The following is a 23,159-nucleotide window of genomic DNA, read 5'->3' on the forward strand; positions in this document are numbered from 1 at the left end:
CATGGAGAAATTAAATGCAGCTTCCAAATTAAATACAACCGGGGCTGGGGATTTAGCTCAGTGGCAAAAGCGCCTGCCTGGCAAGCGCAAGGTCGTGAGTTCGGTTCCCGGTACCGGAGAAAAACAAAAAAAAAAAAAACAAACAAACAAACAAAAAAAACAACAACAAATTAAATACAACCTCTCAGCCTCCTAATGATTCCTGTTCTTGTGCCTTCTCATTATTCTCTTTAAAAAGCAACGTAGTCAGTCAGGTGGCTGTGGGTTTGTTTTTATTCCCATGTAAGAATAAAAGCCACATAAACCAAATTGCCAGTGTAATTTTCATCTCAAATACTCAGTGCAGTTGCCCAAGACAGTTTGTGGTAATAAAGCACAGAATTTGGAGAGGAGCTACATTCAGATAAATCTCAGCATTGTCATTCCTTGCGAGGTAAGTGCAGTTATTCCCACATATACTTGATAGTCTTTAAGGATCACAAAGGTTGAGTAATTTTCTCAGGCTTATTCTTAATAAATGATGGAACCTAGGTTTCACCTGTGCTTCCCTGGCTATAAATCTAGTAATCTTTCATGAGAAGTAGCTAAGAGAGTTTGGAGGATATAGTTTATTTTGACAAGATAAGTTTAATTAAATAAGAACTATTTAATAGACACCACACACACACACACACACACACACACACACACACAAATGTAGTAATTGCACAGGGTATGTATGTGTTTTGTTATGGTATATTTTGAAAAGGTGGAAAGATATGTAGAAATGAGCTTACATTGTACCCGGGTAAAGTAAAAATATCTGAGTTCGGTAGTATCTCAAAGTAATGTTAATTTTATATAGTCAGAATTGCAGTAATAGAGCTTTAATTTTAAAACTTAATGCCAATATTACAGGAATTTTTAAATTCATTTTCTATCTTTAATGGTGATTTTTTTCAAAGAAACTTGATTGTACCACATTTAAGCATATGATTTATTCTTTTAGCATCTCCTGTATGCAAGGCAGTTTAGCACTGTTGTTAAAAACGTGCCTGGTTGTTTATGTGGGTGGTAAAATTATCCTTTAACTGCTCAGCTTTATGTTTCAGTCTTCAAATTGTCAAACATAAACAGTACTGTTTCTAACCAGATGTCGGGAATTGGGAGCAGTTTGTACTCGAATATAGAACCACCTGTAGGCTGAGGGCAAGTGTGGAAAAACTTAATCTATAAATATGTACTTTGGAAAAATGAGTTGCTGTTGGAGAAAGGAAAAACCATGGTCTTTGTTCTCACATTATGCCTTTATAATGTGTGTGTAACTTCTTCTTCCTATAGAGTCCTTTTATTAGGTTTTCCTCTTCTTCCCAAGGGACTCTTTTAATATCCTAGCATTATTTTAATTTTTATTTTTTATTAGTACATATAGTAGTACTTAATGACTCCATTCCTCATGGGGAGCTGGTACATGTACATAACACATCTTAGTTCTTTTTCCATCTCCCTGCCCCTTCCCTCCATACCTTGTTTCCCTTCCCGTTTGCAAAAGATCTGTTCCCCTAGTTCCAATTATCTGTCTTTTATTTTGCTCTTTATAATGTAGAGAATTTATCATTCTCTCATATAAGAGAAACCATATGAAACTTCCTGAATTTCATGTGTCTCATTTGTTTCACTTAACATTATGATCTCAAGGTGCATCTGTTTTCCTACAGATAACTCAAGTGCACCCTCCTTTATAGCAAACTAGTACTCCATTGTGTATAAATACCAAATTTTCTTTTTCCATTCATCTGTTGATGGGTGTCTTAGTTACTTTTCTCTTGTTGCTGAAACAAAACACCCAACACCCAAAATTAAGGAAGGAAAGATTTGTTTAGCTTACATTTTGTGGAGGTTTCAGTGTATAATCAGCTGGCTCCAAGGGAGGGTGGCAGGGCACAGGGACAATACTTCAAAGTGGCAGAAGACAGCAAAAGCAGCAAGAGCAAAAGTGGGGGGAACCTCTTTTCCTCCCTTATATTATATGGCTATCTGCCCACACCCACACCCACACCCACACCATATTCAGGCCCTCCTCTTGCACAGGCTCAGGAAGAATACAAAGGGCGGGCCCTGGCTCCCTGCTGAGTCACATAGTTAACCTTCTAAACTTCTCAAGTTGACACAACGTGTCAACCATAACAATAGGCATATGGGCACTGTCAAGATTTAGCTACTATGACTTGTGTTGCTATAAACATGGCTTTGCGTGTACCACTGTAATATGATGTCTTTAAGTCTGTTGAGAAGATACCTGGAAGGAGAATAGCTAGATCAAATTGAATTTCTGTGTTTAGTTTTATGAAGAATCTCCATATTGATTTCCATAGCGGTTTACTAGTTTACATTCCCACCAACAACGTAGAAGGATTCCTTTATCCCAGCAGCCTGGCCAGCATGTGTCATCATGTGATTTCCTGATGATGGTCATTCTCTCAGGGGTAAGATGGAATCTTAGTGTTGTTCGAGTTTGCATTTCTATAATGCCCTGAGATGCTGAACATTTTTTAATGTATATATTTTCTATTTGAACTTTTTCTAAGAAGTCAGTACCTTTGCATTTTATTTTACTGTAGTTCTTATCAGTGCTGCCACGCTAAGGGTAACAAACTGGTAGCGGTATATCCCTTGCAGTCCAGCAATTTGATTAAGTCAGTATAGTTATAGATAATTAGTGTCTGGGAGAGACTTGTGTGAGGCTGACCCAGTGATCAGAATGCTTAAATTACCTGCTCCCCTGTTAAATAACATGGTTCCTTCGGATGGATTATCCATCAGAAGACTTCTTAAAGAATCTAGATTCAGGAATAGAAATATAATGACCTAGAACATGCATGTGCAATATTTCACTTAAGTTCCAGAAAAATCCAGGGTGATGTTACTATTTTATAGCAAAATACGCACCCTTATAGTAATCTAAGAACTTATGCCTGTCAGATCCAGGATCTCCCTGATGTTAATACTTCATACATTTTGCCTTTCTGAACTACATTTTTCAAAATGTATTGAGATATAATTGTTATATAAATGAACGTGTTTAATGTATACATTTTGTTGAGTTTAAACCTGTGATACCATTGCCACCATTAAAATACTAAACATAACTGTCATCCCCCAAAATTCTCTTCTCTGAATCATATTTTTTATCCTTGATACCGTCTTTGTGGTTATTTATCTCCCCATATAGGCAATTAGGTTCCCCAGCTGTCCCTTTGTACACTTTTGAATCTTCCATAGACCATAGCTTTGTATGTTATAAGCAATTAGTAAATATTTGTTAAGTATTTGTTAAAAGAATAATTACCATTTTAACTGAGAGGCATAGATTCTCTTTTCTTCACACATTTATATGGTTTGATAATTATAGATAGCTTTTCTTTTTCAGTCCTGGGGATTATTAAACCAAGGGCCTCATGCATGCTAGACAAGCATTCTGTCAAGCATTTCATCTGATACAGGTGAAATAATGTAACTCTCAACCTGCTAGATATCAGATACACTGAGTTTGTGTTCCCCAAAAATCAAAGAATGAATTCTAAGGAACAACAGAGATTAAGAGTAGGAGAAATTTATGAAGACAGATAGCTCCTGAGCCCACTTCTCAAAGAAAGTTTTATAGAGCGAAATCACAAGGTGGGAGCCTGGGGTAGTGCTGCATGCCTATAATCCCAGCATTTGAGAGACTGAGGCAGGAGGATTGCTGTGAGTTCAAGGCCAGCCTGAGCTACAAAGTGGCCTCAAGGCCAGGCTGAATTGCATAGTGAGACCCTGTCTCAAAAATAGAAAAAAAAAAACTAAACTACATAGACCTTGTCTCCAAAAAAAAAAATCACAAGGTGGGTACAATGGGGGTCAAAAGTATGAGCAACCAATAAGATTACACGTGTAGCTGCTTAGGTAATATTGATCCAGTGGGGAAGCAGGTCACACAGCAAGTAATGGAAAGTAGTGTAAACGGAAGGAGCAAAGACCTTTTTAGGAAGGGATGGATGGATCCTGGTCACTCACCTGGGTGACTGATGTCTAGCTAGATTTAATGGATCAGGCGATACCAATTATAGTATAATCTTCAATTTATTGCTTAATCATTGGGGAAGCATGCAGGCCTGGTCATTCCATCTTGGTCTTGAGGCCTGGCCTTTGACAGGAGCGCGTCCAGCTAGTTGTACTGTGTTCTCATCTTCTGCACTGACTCTCTCAAGGGCCCTGTCCAGCTGCCTATAATATTTCTACCTAACTTAGCTATCTATAATACACTACTGAGCTATACCCCCAGTCCCCAAATATCTTAGTTTTAATTACTTATCAATAATTTAAGCCTATGACTTCTACCAAGTAAGTTAGCACCTTTCCACGTATGAAATAAGAATGCACTAGCTAGAATAATGTTATTAAAGGTAACAAGCCTCTGACTATATTTTAGAAATAAAGGTAATATTAAAAATTTCTTACCATCCCAGTTATTTTTAGCTGGAAGAGGGAGGATTTAAGCTCAGTTTTGTTATGCTTATTTCCTTAAATCTAAAATTCATTTTGTGGGCCTCTTTTTCCAAAATTGTTTGACTCTTCTAGTATTTAATTAATGAAGTTCTTCACGATAACTGAATCCAAACAGCCTGTGCATATTTAGTGCAATTTCCCTGACTTTTAAAGAACTTGGATAATTAATAAGAAAAAAACAGCCCTTATTTGAATTGCTAAGTGATCCTACAAATTCTCCCCTGCTTCCCCAGAACTCTCAGGAATCACAATTATTAAATATGGGCACACCTCAGGAGATGGCTATGGCTTATCCAAAAGCTTCAGGAGACCTGCTGTGCTACAGAAAGCTTTATGGTCTTGAGTTAACCAAACTTGTTTCTTCATTGTAAAAGGAAGATATTAAGGTAGATGATCCAGTCATCCATTCTGTTCCACATTTAGATCTCCCCTCTTCAAATTGGACAACACGCAAAGAACACCAACTTTCATATGAAAAGGAGCATCAATTTGTAAAATTTACATAAATGTATCTCCCCAATCCAAAATGCAGTGGTCACCAAATTTGAGTAGTTTACAGACCTCCCCTCACTTTTCTTCAGATCATTTTTAAAGGAAAATAATTATTGCAGCCTCTAAAGTGTGGGTTCTTTAACACAGTTTGACCACACATACTTAAATATACAGGAAATACCTAACTTAGCAAATTTCCACAGTGACATATCCAAGTAGTTCCCCAAGCTCCAGCTATTAGCCCACCCTAAAATGTTTATTTAACAATCCAAAACAACAGTGACAGCAAATAACCTAAAAGGGAAGAGACGTTCTTTTCCTTCTCTCTTCTTGTACCTCTCAGCCCTTGTGGCTCAGGACCATACGACTTTAGCCTGAACTCTGTAGTGTTAAACTTTTGATAAAACCTGCAGGCTCCAAAGGGAACCAGTTATGTAAGTGTATATATAAATGTATGGAGGTTCACACACTGCAGCATAAGTAACTAAACGGAATCTTGTCCCTATTTATGATACCCTTATTATAGAAAAATCCAAACCTCTAGACAGCCAATATGAAAATAAAATTTCAGAAAACTACTTATTTAAAAACCAAAGAATGTTTATGTACTTAGGCATTTCTTCTGTAATCATGAGAAAGCCGTAGTGTTACAGACTGATTTGGTAATTTCATATATGTAATACTTCTAAATGAGGCTTATTGTCTGTGTGATATTTGTAGACCCAAATGAATTTAACAAAATCTTAATCCAGAGACTCTTAAGAGTTAAGATAGTAAATACTGCTGGGCATGGTGGTACCTGCTTATACTCCTAGCTGCTCAAGAGGATGATAAGTTTAAGGCCAGCCTAGACAAATTAGCAAGGCCCTGTCCCAAAATTAAAAAAGTGCTAGGGATGTAGCTTAGGAGTACAGTGCTTACTTTTATTTTCATAAACTTTAAAGAAAGGATTTCTACTATAAACTGAATATCCAGATTTGCAGAATTGTAATTAATTTAAAATTCATTTAAATATTAATTGGAGTATATTAGATTAAGTTGACTTTTTAATATGGATGAGTACAACCACTTTATTTAAAAGGAATGCAGATAGTTTTAGTACAGGAGCAGTAATTTAAAATGATTAATATGTAACAATTACTGTGTATTTTCTCATTTACTTTTATTTTAGGATATAGAGATGCATTTTAGAGCTTAAGGAACTAGGAATCAAGAAGATAAGCAACTTTTCCAGCAACAGTCAGTAATAGAATTTTAAGCCAGGTGCCTCTAATTCCAGAGGCTACTTCCATTAACAATCACTAGAAATACTCATAAGTATCAGAATTATAACAGAAGTGCCATAGACCCAGCTGTCAGAGCCACTAGACTCAGGGGGAAAGGAGAAAAAAATCTTGATACAATAAAGTGTTTCAAGATGCTTACAATTTGACTCAGTCTAGATTTATGTGGGGAAAGAATTTTAACTTTCCATACCATCAATTTCTCTCTCTGAATGGTTTCTCAGATATTTTATTTGACTCTTTCCCTTCTTAAAAACAAAGTATTGTAGTTAACTTTACTGTTATTTACCACACTTCTCCCATAAAACATACAGTTAGTTCAACAACTTTTTAGAAATGTAAGTACTGTAACAAAGTTATTCAAAGTTTTTCTTACTAGCTAAAAACAGAGCATATATTTGTAGAATTAATACTCAATTTTCTTCAGTATCATAGGCACAGTTTGATTCTGAGCTTTCCTCTCATTTGCCCAAAGAATCCTCTAAATTGTTTAACCCTCAGCAATTATCCATAGCGTTGGGATTACACACTTCTCTTTATATAACCTATACTTGTGATTTTGATTTTTTTTTTTTTTTTATTTCTTTCAACAGTGGTAATTACCTGTATAGTTTTGAGACATAAAGTCACATATCCTGTTTGGATAAGTGAAAACCTTTTTTAAATGAATTACATATCATTTTAAGTAAAATATTTTTCCAAGTTAACTAAAAGTTTCCAGCTGGGTGTAATGGCACATGCCTCTAATCCCGGCACTGGAGAGGCTAAGGAAGGAGGATCGTTGCTACAAAGTGAGCTCCGGGGGGCTGGGGATATAGCTCAGCGCATAAGTGCCTGCCTGGCAGGCCTGAGGTCATGAGTTCAATTCCTAGTACCAAAAAAAAAAAAAAAAAAAAAAAAGAATGAAATAGATTATGGGAAGCAATAACCTTTGAAAAAAAAAAACAAAAACAAAGTGAGCTCCAGGCCAGCCTGAACTGCATAGCGAGACCATCTCAAAAAGAAAGAAAAAGTTTCCAAACCCTGAGTAATTGTCATTTTCTGACGTAAGAAGCTGTCACATTTGTCTCTCTTGTCTTTAAAAATTTTAGTATTCTGTTGAGTATGATGAAATACATCTGTAATCCCGGCACTTGGGAGACTGAGGCAGGAGGATCACCACAAGTTCAAGGCCAGCCTGGGCTACATAGTGAGTTCAAGTCCAACCTGAACTCTATAGTGAGACCCTATCTCAAAAAAAAAAAATTTATATAAATACATCCTGATACCTATTTCAAGAAATGTGACTAAAATTCCAAGGTAGAACAATTGACACCTGATCACAATTTCTTTACCTGGTATCTGCCAAGTTTCTTTGACTCCAGCTTTATATGATTTCTAATTTTTGTCAAATAATAAAATTTATAGAGTCCAGGAAATACAGTATTAAATATAAATTTAATTTTTTGGGCCCTGGCTTATTTTTTTTCTGATCTTTTTGTGCAAATGGAGCTATATTTTACAAATTTTGTGCTGAACTTTACAAAGTGGCTTTAAAAGTTTTTAGAAAACTGTACATTCACACAGTAAAAATGAGACATCAGCTGTTTCAGAAAATAGTAAATATCAAGATTTGGCATAAGCCAGATTTTAAAAATAAAAGTATATAGATGTATTTTATGCAGAGAAAATAATTTATAAATGTTTTTCATAAATTATTAATGTTGTAAGAGATGTGACCCAAGACAGCGATATTTCTGGGATATAAAAAGAATGATCCTTTATTTTATGAGATTGTATAGTGAGAGTGTTTTTGTTGTTTGTTTGTTTGTTTGTTTGAGACAGGGTCTCGCTATGCAGTTCAGGCTGGTCTTGAGCTCACTTACAAAGCCCAGGCTGGTTTTGAACTCAGAATGATCCTCCTGCCTCAGCCTCCCGAGTGCTGGGATTACAGGCATGCGCCACCACACCCAGCAATGTGAGAGTTCTTTAATTTAGAATTAATATCATTTATCCTCTAAGAGGCTTTAAAGAAGTTTAGAGATTCTAGATTTATTAGAAAAGGAGTTCTTTGGGTAAGTAGTTCCTTCTTTCGGTGATCACAGATTTCCTTACTTGTGGACTCAGGAGCACTTTGGGGCAGAAGAATACTTCTAATAAGATTGCCATCTCTTCTTCCTGCCTCATGCCTGTAGGTGTACCAGCATTCGACCAGGAGAGACAGGAATGGATGTAACAAGTCGCTGCACCCTTGGAGACCCCAACAAACTACCAGAAGGGGTTCCCCAACCTGCCCGCATGCCCTATATCTCAGACAAGCATCCTCGACAAACCTTGGAAGTGATTAACCTTCTGCGAAAGCACCGGGAGCTATGTGACGTGGTGTTAGTTGTGGGCGCTAAGAAGATATATGCCCATCGCGTCATTTTGTCGGCCTGTAGTCCCTACTTCCGAGCTATGTTTACAGGAGAGTTGGCAGAGAGCCGTCAGACAGAAGTGGTGATCCGAGACATAGACGAGAGAGCTATGGAACTACTGATTGACTTTGCATATACCTCCCAGATAACTGTAGAAGAAGGCAATGTTCAGACCCTCTTGCCAGCTGCTTGTCTCCTGCAGCTAGCAGAAATACAGGAAGCCTGCTGTGAATTCTTGAAGAGACAATTAGATCCTTCCAACTGCCTGGGAATTCGGGCTTTTGCTGACACGCATTCTTGCCGTGAGTTGCTAAGGATAGCAGACAAGTTCACGCAGCATAACTTTCAAGAGGTGAGTTGTACTTGGTGGTTTGAATGCATTCATAACCTACTTTTGGTAAGATCAGTGTGGGTTCACATTCTAACTCCTGCTTGAATATTTACACCTGGTTCTAACTCGTAATGTTACCCAAAAATATTATAAATTCTAAGCCTGGTTTTTATCTTAAAAGCCAACTTTGTGTTCTCTCAGCAAAAGTGGTTTCTCTCTAGCCATATTCCTAAAAGGCTACTGTATAAGCTAAAATACACTTCATTAATTCATAAGATCTGTGCCTGATAGGATAGCAGGTATCAGTTATTTGCATAAAGTATTTCCTTCCTGATTATATGGATTATTCAGCCAAGGAAATTATAACTAGAGCTTATTTGATGAACTAATCATAAAAAATGAATTCAGATGGTATCAAAAGAATTTTCATGAACTCACCCTTTTTCATTGATCCATTAACAAATATGTGTAAAGCTACTATGTGTCATCTAGTGTGCTTGGGAACGTAGGCTATAGTAGTGAACCCCACAGTCCCTACTCATGGGAGTTGTAATCTAGCTAATCTAGTTGCTGGTTACATAATCATGCATGTAATTAACTATAATTAGTGCTACAGAGAAGCATCCTGAATGATTTAAAGATGTACAAAAAGATTAACTTTGGTTCTGGAACAGCTCATGGAAAATCCTGAGACAGTAACAAGCATAACTGACTTGAAGAAGTAAAAAACCCGAGGGAGACCCAGAGAGCTAGGAGGCAGGTGTTACATAAAGTTCTCACAGAAAGAAGAAGCCATATCACACTAGAGTTCATAAACTATGTGAAGAATTTAAGATTTAATCTGAAAAAGTAATAGAAAACTATTAAAGAGTTCAAGTAAAAAAGGCATGGTCCGTTTTACACTTTAATATCATTCTTGTCCACCAGTATGACCTCCAGCAGATCGAAGATTTAAACATACAACATGAAACAGTGAAAATGTTAGATGACATGAAGCAATTCCTTCATAATCATGAAGTGAAAAAGGGCTTTCTGACTGACAAATCAGAAAGAATAGAGAATAAAACAAATAGATTTGACCGCATAAAGCAAAATTTTTGCCGGTCATGGCGGCACATACCTATAATCCCAGCACTTCGGAGGCTGAAGCAGGCCTGAACTACACAGTGACACCCTGTCTCCAAAAAAAACAAAAATTCTACCTGGTGAAGAAAAGCTATTATACTAACACAAAAGTCAAAAACAAACTGAGGGAGTATATTTGCAGTTCCTATCACAGACAAAGGTTTATTTACTTAATCTATCAAAACTTCCTTTGGATCAATAACCTAGACCGGTGAATACACAATCTGTAAAACAATTCAGATGGACAAGGAATATAAGATTGCCCAGCCTCATATATAATTAAAGAATTAAGTATCAAAACAAGATACGTGTCAGACTGAAAAGATTTTTAAAGTTTATTTGAAAAAATCCAAGTTTATAACAAATTATAGCAGTATAATAAAATATATCCTTTACCAGAATTTGCCATTTGTTAACATTTTGCCCCGTTTGCTTTGTCATTCTCCGGTATGTAAATTCGTCTGAACAGTTAATAAATTACATGTATGACATTCCTTTATCCTCAGACACTGCTTTACACCTTTCAAATTCCTTTACTCCTGAACACCTACCATGATAGTTACAAACTGATGATTTTTTTTAAACTCTATTTTCCTATTTACATTCTTGTGCAAAAAAAGAACTTTTCTTGTCCCTCATTGTTGACTGCATGATTAGCACTGGATTCATGGGTTTACTCTGCGTAGTATGCATGAGGCTTTGAAGTCAATCTTCAGTACCACCAGGAAAAGCACTGCCTTAGAATCTTGGGGTGATGACAATGCTCTACATCTTCATTGTGGTCACAGTCACTTATAATCACATAATTTATCAAAACTCATTGGATATTACATTTAAATAAAGTTGATTTTAAAAATAGCCTGCTTTAACCATAACTTTGGATCTAAGATATTAGCAGATATCAGAAGACTATTACAAATAATAGAGGAAGTTTTGAAATCCAGTTCTAGCTTTACCTTCAAAGTCAATTTAATATGCCATGATGAAGTCCTAGTGAGGAAACTTTACCTTTCATCATGGACTAGAATGGCTCGTGCAAGTGCAAAAAAGGGTCACTATTTGTGATTTAACACTTATAACTCATTTTAATTCCCCTCAGGCTTAAATCTATATTTAATTTCCTTCCATTTCATTAGATCCAGATTAATTCATATAGTGTTATTTTTGTCTAAAATTGTCTCTTGTCTAAATTTTAAAATTGTCTTCAAACTCAGCAATGCTAAGTTCACCATGTACTTCTGTTAGAATAACTCTAGTTGACTTGCATATCCATTCCTGTTTGTTTTAGCTTTATCCATTCTTGAAATAGCATCTGCACTCACCTGAAGAAACAAAGTAAGCCAATTACCGTAATAGTGTGGTGTTTAAACTTCAAATCTCCTCTAAACTCTTTTAATGTTTTGAAACATACTTTCTTAACTTGGTCATTTTGTTAGAGGATTGACTTCCGTGCTAGATTTTTATAATGGTATATCACTAATATCTTTTCCTTGTTGGTAGAAAAAAGAGAAGTGTCATTTTAACCAGACTTTGTCTATCAAGAGTGTTGTTTTTATTTTCTGTTTTTGCTTGGTGACGGATACTTTTTCATACATTTTCATGTCTTCCTACTATCTCATGTTTCCATTAAGTATGTTAATATCATAGTCACTTATTCATAAACCTTAAACTTGATTATCATAGCCACTTACATAATATTTGATTTTTAGTGTTGAAAAATTTTATACTCTGATAGACTTAAATACGAATTTTGGAAGGCTTCCTTTAAATTTTGGACCCCATTGCTAAAATACCCATTAAAAAGGTTGTAATACCAAAGTTTAGAAGAAACAATGCTAAGTAATCAAGAAAATGCCTCCACATGTACTTAGGTGAAGAAATTAGAAAATAAGAAAAGGAAAAGCAAGATGCAGCCATGGATAAAGTCTTGCAAGCTCAGAAGACCAACATACTTAGTAGAGCTAGACCCCAAATTTGGCTCTTGATATTATAGCCCACCCTCCACCCGACTACCATAGGATTGCCAGGTAAAATACAATATTCCTACTTACATGTAAAGTCCAAACAGCAAATAATTTGTGGTATAAATTGTCTAAGTATCTGTGCTAAATGTGGAAAGTATGCCAGAGAGTGTAAAATGCAACCATTTTAATTACCAAGTTGCCTCAGAAACCCCAGTGTTATTTCTGGTTTATATCAAATGCCCCTCCAAAGCCCTGCGCTCGTAGGTGAGGCTTTGGGGAGGTAATTAGATCACGGACCTCACAGCCGTCAGCAGATTAGTTCACTGGCAGGTTTTTACCTAAACGTGATGCTGGGAGGTGAAGCCTGGTTGGAGGAGGTGGGTCACGGAAGGGCTGGTGACACAGAAGGACATCTCCCTCCTACCTTACCCATTCTCTGCCTCCTGTTGCCGTGCACGAGCAGTGCCCCTCTGCCAGGCCACCCTGTCTTCAAGCCAGCACACTATGGACTGAAACCTCTACAGAGTGAACCAAAATAAACCTTTGCTTCTGTAGTTGTGTCAGGTATTATGTCTCAGTGATAAGAAAATCACTAAGACGCTCAGCTAAAATGCAGGGTTACTAGTGTATTTCCTCAATCCTAGAAAGTCTCTCATAATTTGAAGACTTGTGACATAAAAAGGTGTAACTGGCCTTGTGCCCCTCAGCTGTTTTGAGATTTGCATTTTTTTCTTAGTAAGTTTTTGGGACGCCTTCTTAATCAAATATTCAAATTGTTATTGTTATGACAGAGCTCATATTCTGATAAATATTCTGACTCTTTGATGAGTGTAAAAATAACCCTGTCTCAAGAGGATCCACTGTCTGCATTAGAAGCAGCACAGTCAGAATTTGAGGTCTTAACCCTATCCTGCCTGCGCTAATAGACATCACAGGTAGCACAGTCTCCTGAGTGACAAGCAGACCACATAGAGGATAGCAGTAGCTGTTTCCTTTGCCTGCCGCTTTTACTCTATATCCTGATAAGTAGACTTAAAAGACCTTGGAATTTACGGTTGGCCTGGCAAGAAGGTAATGCCTTTGTTGCCATTTCATCTCCATTCTGACAGTTCCCTAGACGTGGGAAAAGGTAAATTATGGGTGGCTTTGCAGTTTCACATAAGATATATATATCAGAGTGGCTTGGTTCTCAGAGCTTTTCATTGATCTAATTCTCTCTGGTTATATTCATGCTTGCAGAATCACTGACATCCATAGTCTTTTTTGTAAACTGACACTTTGGTATTTTTGCCCTAATCATTGCCCTTCTATCAACCACTATATCTTCTGAAAGCTTTTCCTGACCTTTTGGAGTTTTATGTTGGTGTAGTTAATTTGGCTTATGTTAAATATGAATTTTGGAAGACATCCTTTAATTTTTGGACCCCATTGCTGAACAGAGCCACTAAAAAGATCATAATATAATAGTGAAGAAGGAACATTGCTAAGTAATCAAGAAAATACCTCCTCTTGAAACAGACGTAGAAGTGTACATGGAAGCCCTAGGAAGTGCTGAACCTCTTACAGCAGAGGGCATTGAAGACGTGCAGTGTTAGAACACTTGGAAGGTTTCCGGGGGCTGAGAAAGTTAATGGCAATGTGTAAACTAAATTGACCACAAAATGAAATTACTGAAGTAAATGCAAAACGACAGAAATTCTCACAGTGTAGGGGAAAAGGCAAAAGTAGTCAAAATGAGAAAAGAGAAATCAGGTGTGTTGCACTTGTCTGAATCCCAGCATTCAGGAGGCTGAGGCACGTGTATTGCTGCAAGTTCAAAGGCCAGGCTAGGCTACATAGTGAGCTCAAGGCCAGCCTGGACTACATAGTGAAATCTTAAAAAAAAAAAAAGACAAGAGAGACAGACAGACAGACAGACAAACCTACAAGGTCAGTCCAGGAGGTGCATCTTACACATAATGGGAACACCTGAAACAGAGGACAATACAAGTGAAGTGACGCTGAAACAATAAGGAAGAAAATTTTCCAGAGCTGAAAAACCAAGTAGCCCTACACATATAAAAGGCTCATAGTGTACCTTTAAAATTTAATGAAAAGAAAACAGCAGCTAGACATACCCTGGTGACTTTTTTAGTTTCAAGGATTAAAGGCAGGAAAATCTCACAAATATCCAGACAGAAAAAGCAGGTATCTGTGCAAGGATGACCCTCAAATTCTTGAAGTGCTCCATATTCTTCTGAGCAACTACTTTGAAGATAACAATATACCGTGTAATAACCATTGTTAATTTCCCATCATCTTCTTTTGAAATTCTGTGTCATTTTTATTGGGGTTTTTTTTTTTGTTTGTTTCTTTAAAATAAAAAATTTAAAAAAGAAAAGGCAGGCTAACTCTAAAAGGGGCAAATGCCGGGAGTGGTGGCGCATGCCTTGTAATCCCAACATTTGAGAGGCTGAAGCAGGAGGATCGTTGTGAGTTTGAGACCAGCCTGGGCTACAAAGTGAGCTCAAGGCCAGCCTGAACTTTATAGCATGACCCTGTCTCAAAAAAAATAAATAAATAAAATAAAAGGGGCAAAAGTCAGGCTGACCCCAGATTTCTTTCTCTTGCAATTCTAAATGACAGAAGACAATAAAACGATATCTACAGTTTTAAGGGAAAATCATTTTGCACCAAGAATTATATACCCTGCCAAATTACTATTTCTGAATGAAGGCAAGTAGAAGACAATTCTCAGATATCCAGGGGTTAGGAATGTCTATCAACCAAGAACCTTCTCTGAAACTTTGCTGAATGATTTACAGGAATGATTTACAGGAGAACAGGAATTTAAAATAACTAAAGAGGCCAGGCGTGGTGGTGCATGCTTGTAATCCCATCACTCAGGAGGCTGAGGCAGGAGGATCATCATGAGTTTGAGGCCAGCCTAGTCTACATAGTGAGCTCAAGTCCAGCCTAAACTACATTGCAAGACCCTGTCTCAATAAATAAATAAGAGGAAATTGTATGAAAGAATTTATACTAAGCATTAAAACTAAGAAGCATGAAGTTTAAAATTATAACATATAGGGTAGTTAAACTAAAGGCAAATATAGGTTAAGCTAGATTTAAATTTTTTGGTGTATGTAGTTTTAAACTTGTCAGAAAGCATGCCAAATAGTCTGTGTATTGGGCAAATAAATAGTTTTATTTTTGCCTTTCAGTATTACAGTTAAAGATGCATGTTGTTAGCCAGATGTATGTAGAGTAAAGATACTTTGTCACTGCGGACAGGACAAGTGCAGTATCGACATTCTAAATGTTAAGCAGACAAACTGGAAAATGATACAGTTTTATTTTTCTTGTGCAACTACCAAGGAAAAAAAACTAGCAAATTGTCCCTAACGTTAATACTGATAGTGTAAGAAGAAAATTTCCAAAGCACAGAGTGGAGAAAAGTAGACAAAACCTTGTTTGGTACACTGAATTGGAAAAATCGTAGTTCACTGCATCATACAGTAGTTCATATAAGTCAATTTGTCATTGATTTGTGGGCAAAAATAGAATAAATACATTCCAAGTTTTTGGAATGGAAAAGTGAAAAACCAAGGAAAAGTAGCAAGAGAAAAAGGACAAGGAAGCATTAAAATTAGCATAAAAGAATTGACAGAGATAAAGGTGAATTATCATCCCCATAAACTGGTTAAATTCTCAGTCAATAGGATCCAAATTGAGTCAGCAATCAGTATCTGACCCAGAATACTCACATGTATATAAAACAATATTAAAAGAGTTTAAAGGTAATAGAAACCCTTGAGGTCATAGAAATAGAGGTCAACATTTTTATTAGGCAGAAATATGGATATTACAAGATATTTTACGTTTAACAAACTTTATGCGGTAAGTACCATGTAAAATCAATACATATTATTTTAAAACATGCATTTGAAATTAGTGCATTTTATGTACTGACATTCATTAAATAATCCTTTAGTTTAAAAGAACACATGTAGCAAAATATGGATTTTTATTTTGATCTTTAGTTTTTAAGGAAAAATGTCATTTTTCTTAAATTGCTTAAATCACAAATGATTATATTTGCTGGATTTTAACTGTATCATCTGTGCTTTTCTCTCTGTCTTTTTAAAACTTGCCATTGGCATTGTTTTAAACTTCAGCATCATTGTGGAGCAGTATTTTGCAGTATAACCTGAAAAAATAGACAATAAATTAAATGTGCTCATAGCTTTTTTTTCTTTTATTCTGACCTGACTTTGAACAGGTAATGGAGAGTGAAGAGTTCATGTTACTTCCAGCCAATCAACTCATTGATATAATATCTAGTGATGAGCTGAATGTTCGCAGTGAAGAACAAGTATTCAACGCAGTGATGGCCTGGGTCAAATATAGTATTCAAGAAAGACGTCCTCAGTTACCCCAGGTAAAACTAGAAGTGCTTCTCTAAGAAAACTGCTTTGTGCTCAGGGAAACGACATGCACTTGTTATCACTCTCCCTTACATTAGACTGTAAGGAAATCCGTTTCCAAGTCATCAAGAAGCGTTAGAAGCATTTTGAGTAATTATCATTGTGAGCCCTTTACTCCTTTGCCTCCCTTCTATTTTGGATTCATTCTAAATTTGAGCTATAGCACAATTCAAAACTTAAATTACATATAAGAACAGACGAGACCGGGTGCGTTCGGGGTGGGATGGCCGTAGACTATATACCGTGAACAAAAGAAGGCAAAGATGCTTCTTTCCCTACATAGCAGTTTGGAAATCCTGCCACACTTTGGCAGGAATGGGCGCATGTGCAGTCGCTGAGTGAAATGTCTGAGCCCATTCTTCTTATTAGGACTACACAGTAGTCCCCTGGCTATCCGCAGAGGATCCATTCCCAGACACTCAGCAGAAGTCTGAAGCCTTCAAGCCCAACCTGCGCTGTTTTTCCTACACATACATTCCTATGGGAAAGTTTGATTTATAATTAGGCACAGCAAGAGCTTGACAGCAGTGAATAATAATAAAGAACAATTATGGCAGCATACTGTAATAGAAGTTACTTAAAACTTACAAATTACTTATTTCTGAAATTTCTCATTTAATATTTGTGACCAAGGTTGACTACCAGTAACTGAAACCACAGAAAATGAATTGTAGATAAGGAGGAACCATGTTCTTTAGCAATTTAACAGCATATTCTCCTAGATTGTTAGTTCATTTGAGTTCAGTTACAGGAAAGTCTGTAAGATACTGCTAAAAGCTTGAAGTAGCATGCTAAAGTAATAGTAGTGTGCTTCCAATTTCTAATTCTCTTACATTACCTAATTGGTGGTTAGAATATATTTAAACTTTAGTATTTATGCCTTCCATTCTTCTTCCTTATTTATCGTGTTCAATCAACTTTGAAGCACCATAGGGGACCATGGGTCGGGCATTCCCTTTAATACCTGTAGGTGGGAGCTTGTGCCGCTAATAGTGTTCGTTGTCTCGTAGGTGCTGCAGCATGTTCGTTTGCCCTTGCTCAGTCCCAAGTTCCTGGTGGGCACAGTAGGCTCCGATCCCCTCATTAAAAGTGATGAAGAATGCAGGTATGAGCGGCCCTGGACGAGAAAAACCAGTGCCTGAGCATTCCTATTCAATTGTAACCTCCTTAAGTGGTATTGTTTCGCAAATGTTGTATTTCTTAGCACTAAAACTAGGGCAGTATTTTAATGAGTTTTCTCCTGGGCTAGGGTTAGGAGGAGGAGGAGAGAAAACTGAACTTAAGTATTTCATTCCGTTAGTTTTTTATGCAGTGGTGCTTATTGGTACAGAAGTAGCAATAAAGAGGTAGAGTTCCAAGATTTTGGTGCAAGCTTGAATTGCAAGAAGCAATTCTCTGTTTTTTCCTGGAGATAAATACGGTTGAGTCTGTGTCCGTGAGCACCTTTTCATTCCATCACGTATGTCTCCCCAGGGAATAGAACCAGTCTGACTTTCTAAGATTGTGGACAGACTGAAAGATCTGTTATCTCCTAAAGTAGCTTTGGAAAGACTTACATTTTCCCTAGTTTCTAAATTTTTTTTACTACTTCACCAGAAAAAAGAAAAAACCTATTTTACTAGGCTAACTCTGTAATATATATGCAGTTTAATAAATTAAACTTGACACTTTTTAAGATATAGCTTCAATCTAAAGCCATTTGGCATTTTTAAGGGCTCTCCCCCCACCGGATGTTCCAAATATAAAAGTGAAAGAACAAGTAGCGCTCAGAGTCCCTTAAACCATGATCACCTTTATGCCTCCCTTGACGATTAGAGAAGTCTGGAATTACCCTTATTCTAGAGCAGAGGTGGAAGTACATTGTCATTGTATTTCTTCTACCATCTGAAGCCTGTCCTTTAACAGATGTTACGTAGGGTTTTTGATGTTTTTCTTTTACATTTTCAAAAAGAAACAAGTAGGGGCTGGGGATTTAGCTCAGCGGCAAAGCGCCTGCCTGGCAAGTGCAAGGTCGTGAGTTCGGTTCCCGGTACCGGAGAAAAACCAAAAAAAAAAAAACAAAAAGAAACAAGTGACAATTCCCTTGAATATTTGCAATAGCAGAGAGCAAGGCTGTGCTGAAACCTGACAAATAAGTATGTGAATGACCCTTCACCATTAAGCATTAATCAGAGTGTACTGATTCAGATGCAGAAAGTAAAAGTATTTGTGAAACTGCTTTTAATAAAAGACCTTTCTTGCTATTCTAACCTCACTGTGCATTAGTTGTGTGCCCTTAGACAAGTTATTTTAACTTCTTTGTACTACAGTTTCTTCAGCTGTAAAGTAGGGATAATAATAGTGCCTGTTCCATATAGGTCTCTCGAAAAAATTGAATGAGTTAATATATATTAAGAACTTGTTTAGATATATTAATTGGGGGGAGGCTTGCTAAATATTAGCTCTGAGATACTCTTTTCTAAGAACCTTTAACTGACCTAAAACCTGGCTATTAGGAGATCAAAATATTGTAAATATGGAGAAGTAGAAAAAACTCTTAATTATTGGCTTGCTAGGTCAGTGTGCCTGGGTGTGTGTGTGTGAGTGTGTGTGTGTGTGTGTGTGTGTGTGTGTGTGTGTTTGTGTTTAGAACAGGTAAGTTTAGAAGCAGCTTTAGCAAAACCTTGTATTGGAAAGTGCAGTATTGTGTCATGCCCAGGACTAGTCTAGCAGGAACAAACTATTCCTTGTAGCAAAGTGACAAGAGAAATGAAAATATAGAGTTGGTTTAGGAAACACTGTGAGTTGAAGACTAATACAGACTTTGTACTAATCAGGCACTGAATCACTTAAAGGACTCCAGTGAAATAAGTACATATACAAATAGTTTGTTTTAAGATATTATATTTAACAAGTACAATTGTCAGATTCTTTTCTTAAAGTACCTTAATAAAAGAAATTTTTATGCTAGGCATGGTGATGCACACCTGTAATCCCAGCACTTGGGAGGCTGAGGCAGGAGGATCATTGTGAGTTCTGAGACCAGCCTGGGCTACAAAGTGAGCTCAAAGTCAGCCTGAACTGTATAGCAAGACCTTGTCTCAAAAAGACCAAAAAAAAAAATTAAATTAAAAAATAAAAGAAATTTTTGTTCAGCTCAGTGGACTTCTTGAGATTAATTTGTTCCCACTGGTTTAAACCACGGTAGTATATGCTTGACTGTCCCATTGGGCAGCTGGTGGTGCAAACTGATCCAGTCACTTTTATCAGTCTTTGTACTAATAAAATTAATAAAAAGCCACCCAGTGGGACAGTTGTGCATATAATACTGGCAGTTCAAGCCGCCCAGCAGCAAGACATACAAATTATGGCCCAGTTGTGAACATGTTAAACCATTAATGTGTTAACAGATAGTAAAGTAGTACTAAGTGAATTTATAGTATTTCTTTTCTAGTAACCAATATTTTACCCAGCTTATTACTATACTTAATTTAACAAATATCTGTTGGCTGATGTGCTATTTTTCTATTATCCTGCAAAATCTAATAAAACTCATTTAAAAAGTAGTGAGTAGGTAGGATGGTAATCAAGTTGTAGTTTTTAGTTTTTTATAAGTTTTTAACAGCTACACATATGTTGAGCTTTAAGCTGAATTTGCACTGAGATATAAAATCATGATGGAAATACCAGCCAGTTTACTGTTTATAGTGTAACTGTATCATTGTTTCATATTTGTGCTAATTTTAATATTGGCTGACATTTATGATTTAATATTGGCTGACATTTATGACATTTATGCTTGTTCTCCTCTGCCAACCTACATTTTCCTAAACCGTAGTGAGACTTGACTGACAATGTTATTTAGACATTTAGAAAAAAGGCAATTTTTTATTTCTACAGAGATTTGGTAGATGAGGCTAAAAACTACCTCCTGTTGCCTCAAGAACGACCGTTAATGCAGGGACCAAGGACAAGGCCCCGGAAACCTATCCGATGTGGAGAAGTGCTCTTTGCAGGTTTGAATCTTAATATACTGTGACTAAGCCAAATATTGTCCCACATAATTTGAATAATTATTTGAGCAATACTGATATCTGTTATCATAAGAAACTGTCATAATGAATCAACAAGTAGCTTAACTGTTGACCCATGACCAAAAAAAATGTTCTTATTTTATATACATATGAAAATATCATACAGTGGACGTTTTTTGAAATGAGTCACATATATTAATTTATATACTGATGTGCAGGTGACCTCATCATTGTATGGAGCTGACAAAAAAATAAGCTTACATTAATATTTATACTCTTTTCTAGCTGTGTTGACCTAAGTTGAACTCAAGACAACTTGCTGTATTGTATTATTTTACTCTGTTTGCCCCTAAGTCTTTCAATTTCCGGTGCTTCCATTCCAGCCATGAGAAATCAGCTCCCTTGTTCACCTGAATAGTGGCTTTCTCCACGTTTATTACAACTTTTTACAGAAAGAGCATTCCCTAATCCAAAAACCAAGAATGCCCCAAAATCTTGTTACAAAAATGTTTTAGATTTTGAAGCATTTTACATTTTAGATTTTCAAATTAAGCATGCTTAGCTAGTAAAAAAACTACCCAAGTACTCCAAAATTTGAGAAAGTCCAAAATCTGAAACACTCCTTGTCCCAAGTATTTCATGTAAGGGATACTCATTGTGTACTAGTTTGTTTAAATTCCTGGTTCATGGAGCTATCAAGGACCTACCATAGTCTTTTTTTTTTTGTACCTGGAATCAAACGCAGGACCTTGCACTTGCCAGGCAAGCACTGTACTGCTGAGCTATATCCCTGGCCGATAGTCTTTTTATTTAAGCATCCAAGTTTCAGTAATTCCATGTGTCTTAGACATAGGCATCCTCTGATTCTACTGTCTTGCCTTGATATGTGAATATCCTGTTCCTTCTGTCTCTGCGGCATAGTCCCCTTTTCATCAGCTTACCTAGTAGTTTATGTTTTTCTCTTGGCGTGGGAATATAGTGCCCCTTATCTTTTTAGAAGAAAAATTTGGTAATTTATATTTCTAGTCCTCTCATAAGTTTTTCATACAATTTTTTTCATGTAGATGGTAGCATTTCTTTTTCGTTTTCTTTCTGTACCTGGAATCAGACTCAGGACCTTGCACTTGCCAGGCAGGCAGTGTGCCGCTGAGCTATGTCCCTGGCCCAACATTTCTTAAAAAAGAAAATTATTATGAAACTTTCTTTTCTTTCTAATCATCATTATGCTCTTTTTTCTTGTCTTAGAAAAAAAATTCTTTCATTTTGTTTTTCTCTCATACATCCAGTGTCCTAATGTCTTGTTGTTATTAATTGATTTATCATTTCTATTGTCATCCTTACCTATTATTATTTTCATTCTTTATATGCATGCTCATGTACAGGTTTGTGTATTCGTGTGGGTTTATACAGACACTTGCATACCTACACACATCTGCATCCTGACTCCTACATACCAGGCTACGGTTACCAGATGTTGGTGAATAAATTCATTGTCTTAGAGTTAAATGCATATGGAGGCCTGTATAACACTTCTTCACCTTTAAGGGTTGAACTATGTAAAATTATATTCTAAAGTTCTTTTTTTATATGAAAGTAATTTGTTTTACCAACTCCCCATCCATGGAAGAATGCTATAAATTATGTCAGAACTCATATTTTCCAGTTTTGAAAACTGGTCAGCTTTCCTTCACTGAGACAAAATTCCTGACATAAACAGCTTAAAGGAGGAACGATTTATTTGGGCTCAGGGTTTGAGGGTGGTTCGTTCTGGGCTGACTGGCTCGAAGGCAGAAACATCATAGGGGAAGGGTTTGGCAGAGGGCAGCTCCACTCATGGCATCCTGGAAGCCAGAGAGGAAGGGACCAGGGGCCAGGTAGAGTCCTCAAGGCCCTGGCCCCGTGACCGACCCAGAAGTGCACTTTACTAGTCTAGGCCTCTCCCAAGCCAATCAAGTTGTCAGTGAAGATTAACCATCACAAATGGGAGGACTACAAATCTAACTATTCGATGTTTGTGGCTTCATAATATGGTATTGGTTCCAGGAATTATAATAGGCCATCTGTTGGAGATATATCCATTATTATGAAAATAGTAATTTTTGCCTTAGTTTTAGTACCTGGAGTAGTAAACTGGGAAAAATGAAAGGCAAGAGAGAGCCTCCCTGTGATCAAAAGCCAAATATTAAGCCAAATACGCAAGGTATTTTCAGTCCCTGGGTCCTTTCTGGATTCAGTGGGGTACCAATCCAGGGGAAGAGGACAAGGTATACCTCTGTGAATGCTGAGGAACAGTAATGTAGCTCCCGCTAAATGGAAATGCTAACTTGACTTCACTTGACTTATTCAGCACTGCCGCCTTCATCCTGCTGTGTCCTTTCAGCCCCTTGCAGTGTGACAGAATGTCAAGCAGCAGGGGTTCAGTGTGCGCCCTCTTCTCTCAAATCTCACGTGCCCAGCTAGGATGTAGTTCATTGGTTGAGTGCTTGCCTAGGGTGAGACCTTGGGTTTCATCCCCAGCACCACAAAAATAATAATAATAATTGAATAAGGTGATAATAATAATTA

General features: G+C 36.9%; 1 protein-coding gene across 1 annotated transcript in view; it reads left to right on the plus strand.

The window, feature by feature from the left end:
- Klhl20 (kelch-like family member 20) overlaps positions 1-23,159 on the plus strand; it is a 47,376-nt gene that overhangs the window by 8,620 nt on the left and 15,597 nt on the right. The window contains exons 3-6 of the mRNA XM_005374872.2: positions 8,474-9,047; positions 16,377-16,535; positions 17,592-17,686; positions 20,461-20,576. Of these exons, the coding sequence (XP_005374929.1) occupies positions 8,474-9,047; positions 16,377-16,535; positions 17,592-17,686; positions 20,461-20,576 (944 nt within the window). The remainder of the gene's footprint in view (positions 1-8,473; positions 9,048-16,376; positions 16,536-17,591; positions 17,687-20,460; positions 20,577-23,159) is intronic.

This window comes from Chinchilla lanigera, unplaced genomic scaffold, assembly GCF_000276665.1.
Source record: "Chinchilla lanigera isolate Chin_1 unplaced genomic scaffold, ChiLan1.0 scaffold00005, whole genome shotgun sequence".
In the NCBI taxonomy this organism is placed as follows: domain Eukaryota; kingdom Metazoa; phylum Chordata; class Mammalia; order Rodentia; family Chinchillidae; genus Chinchilla; species Chinchilla lanigera.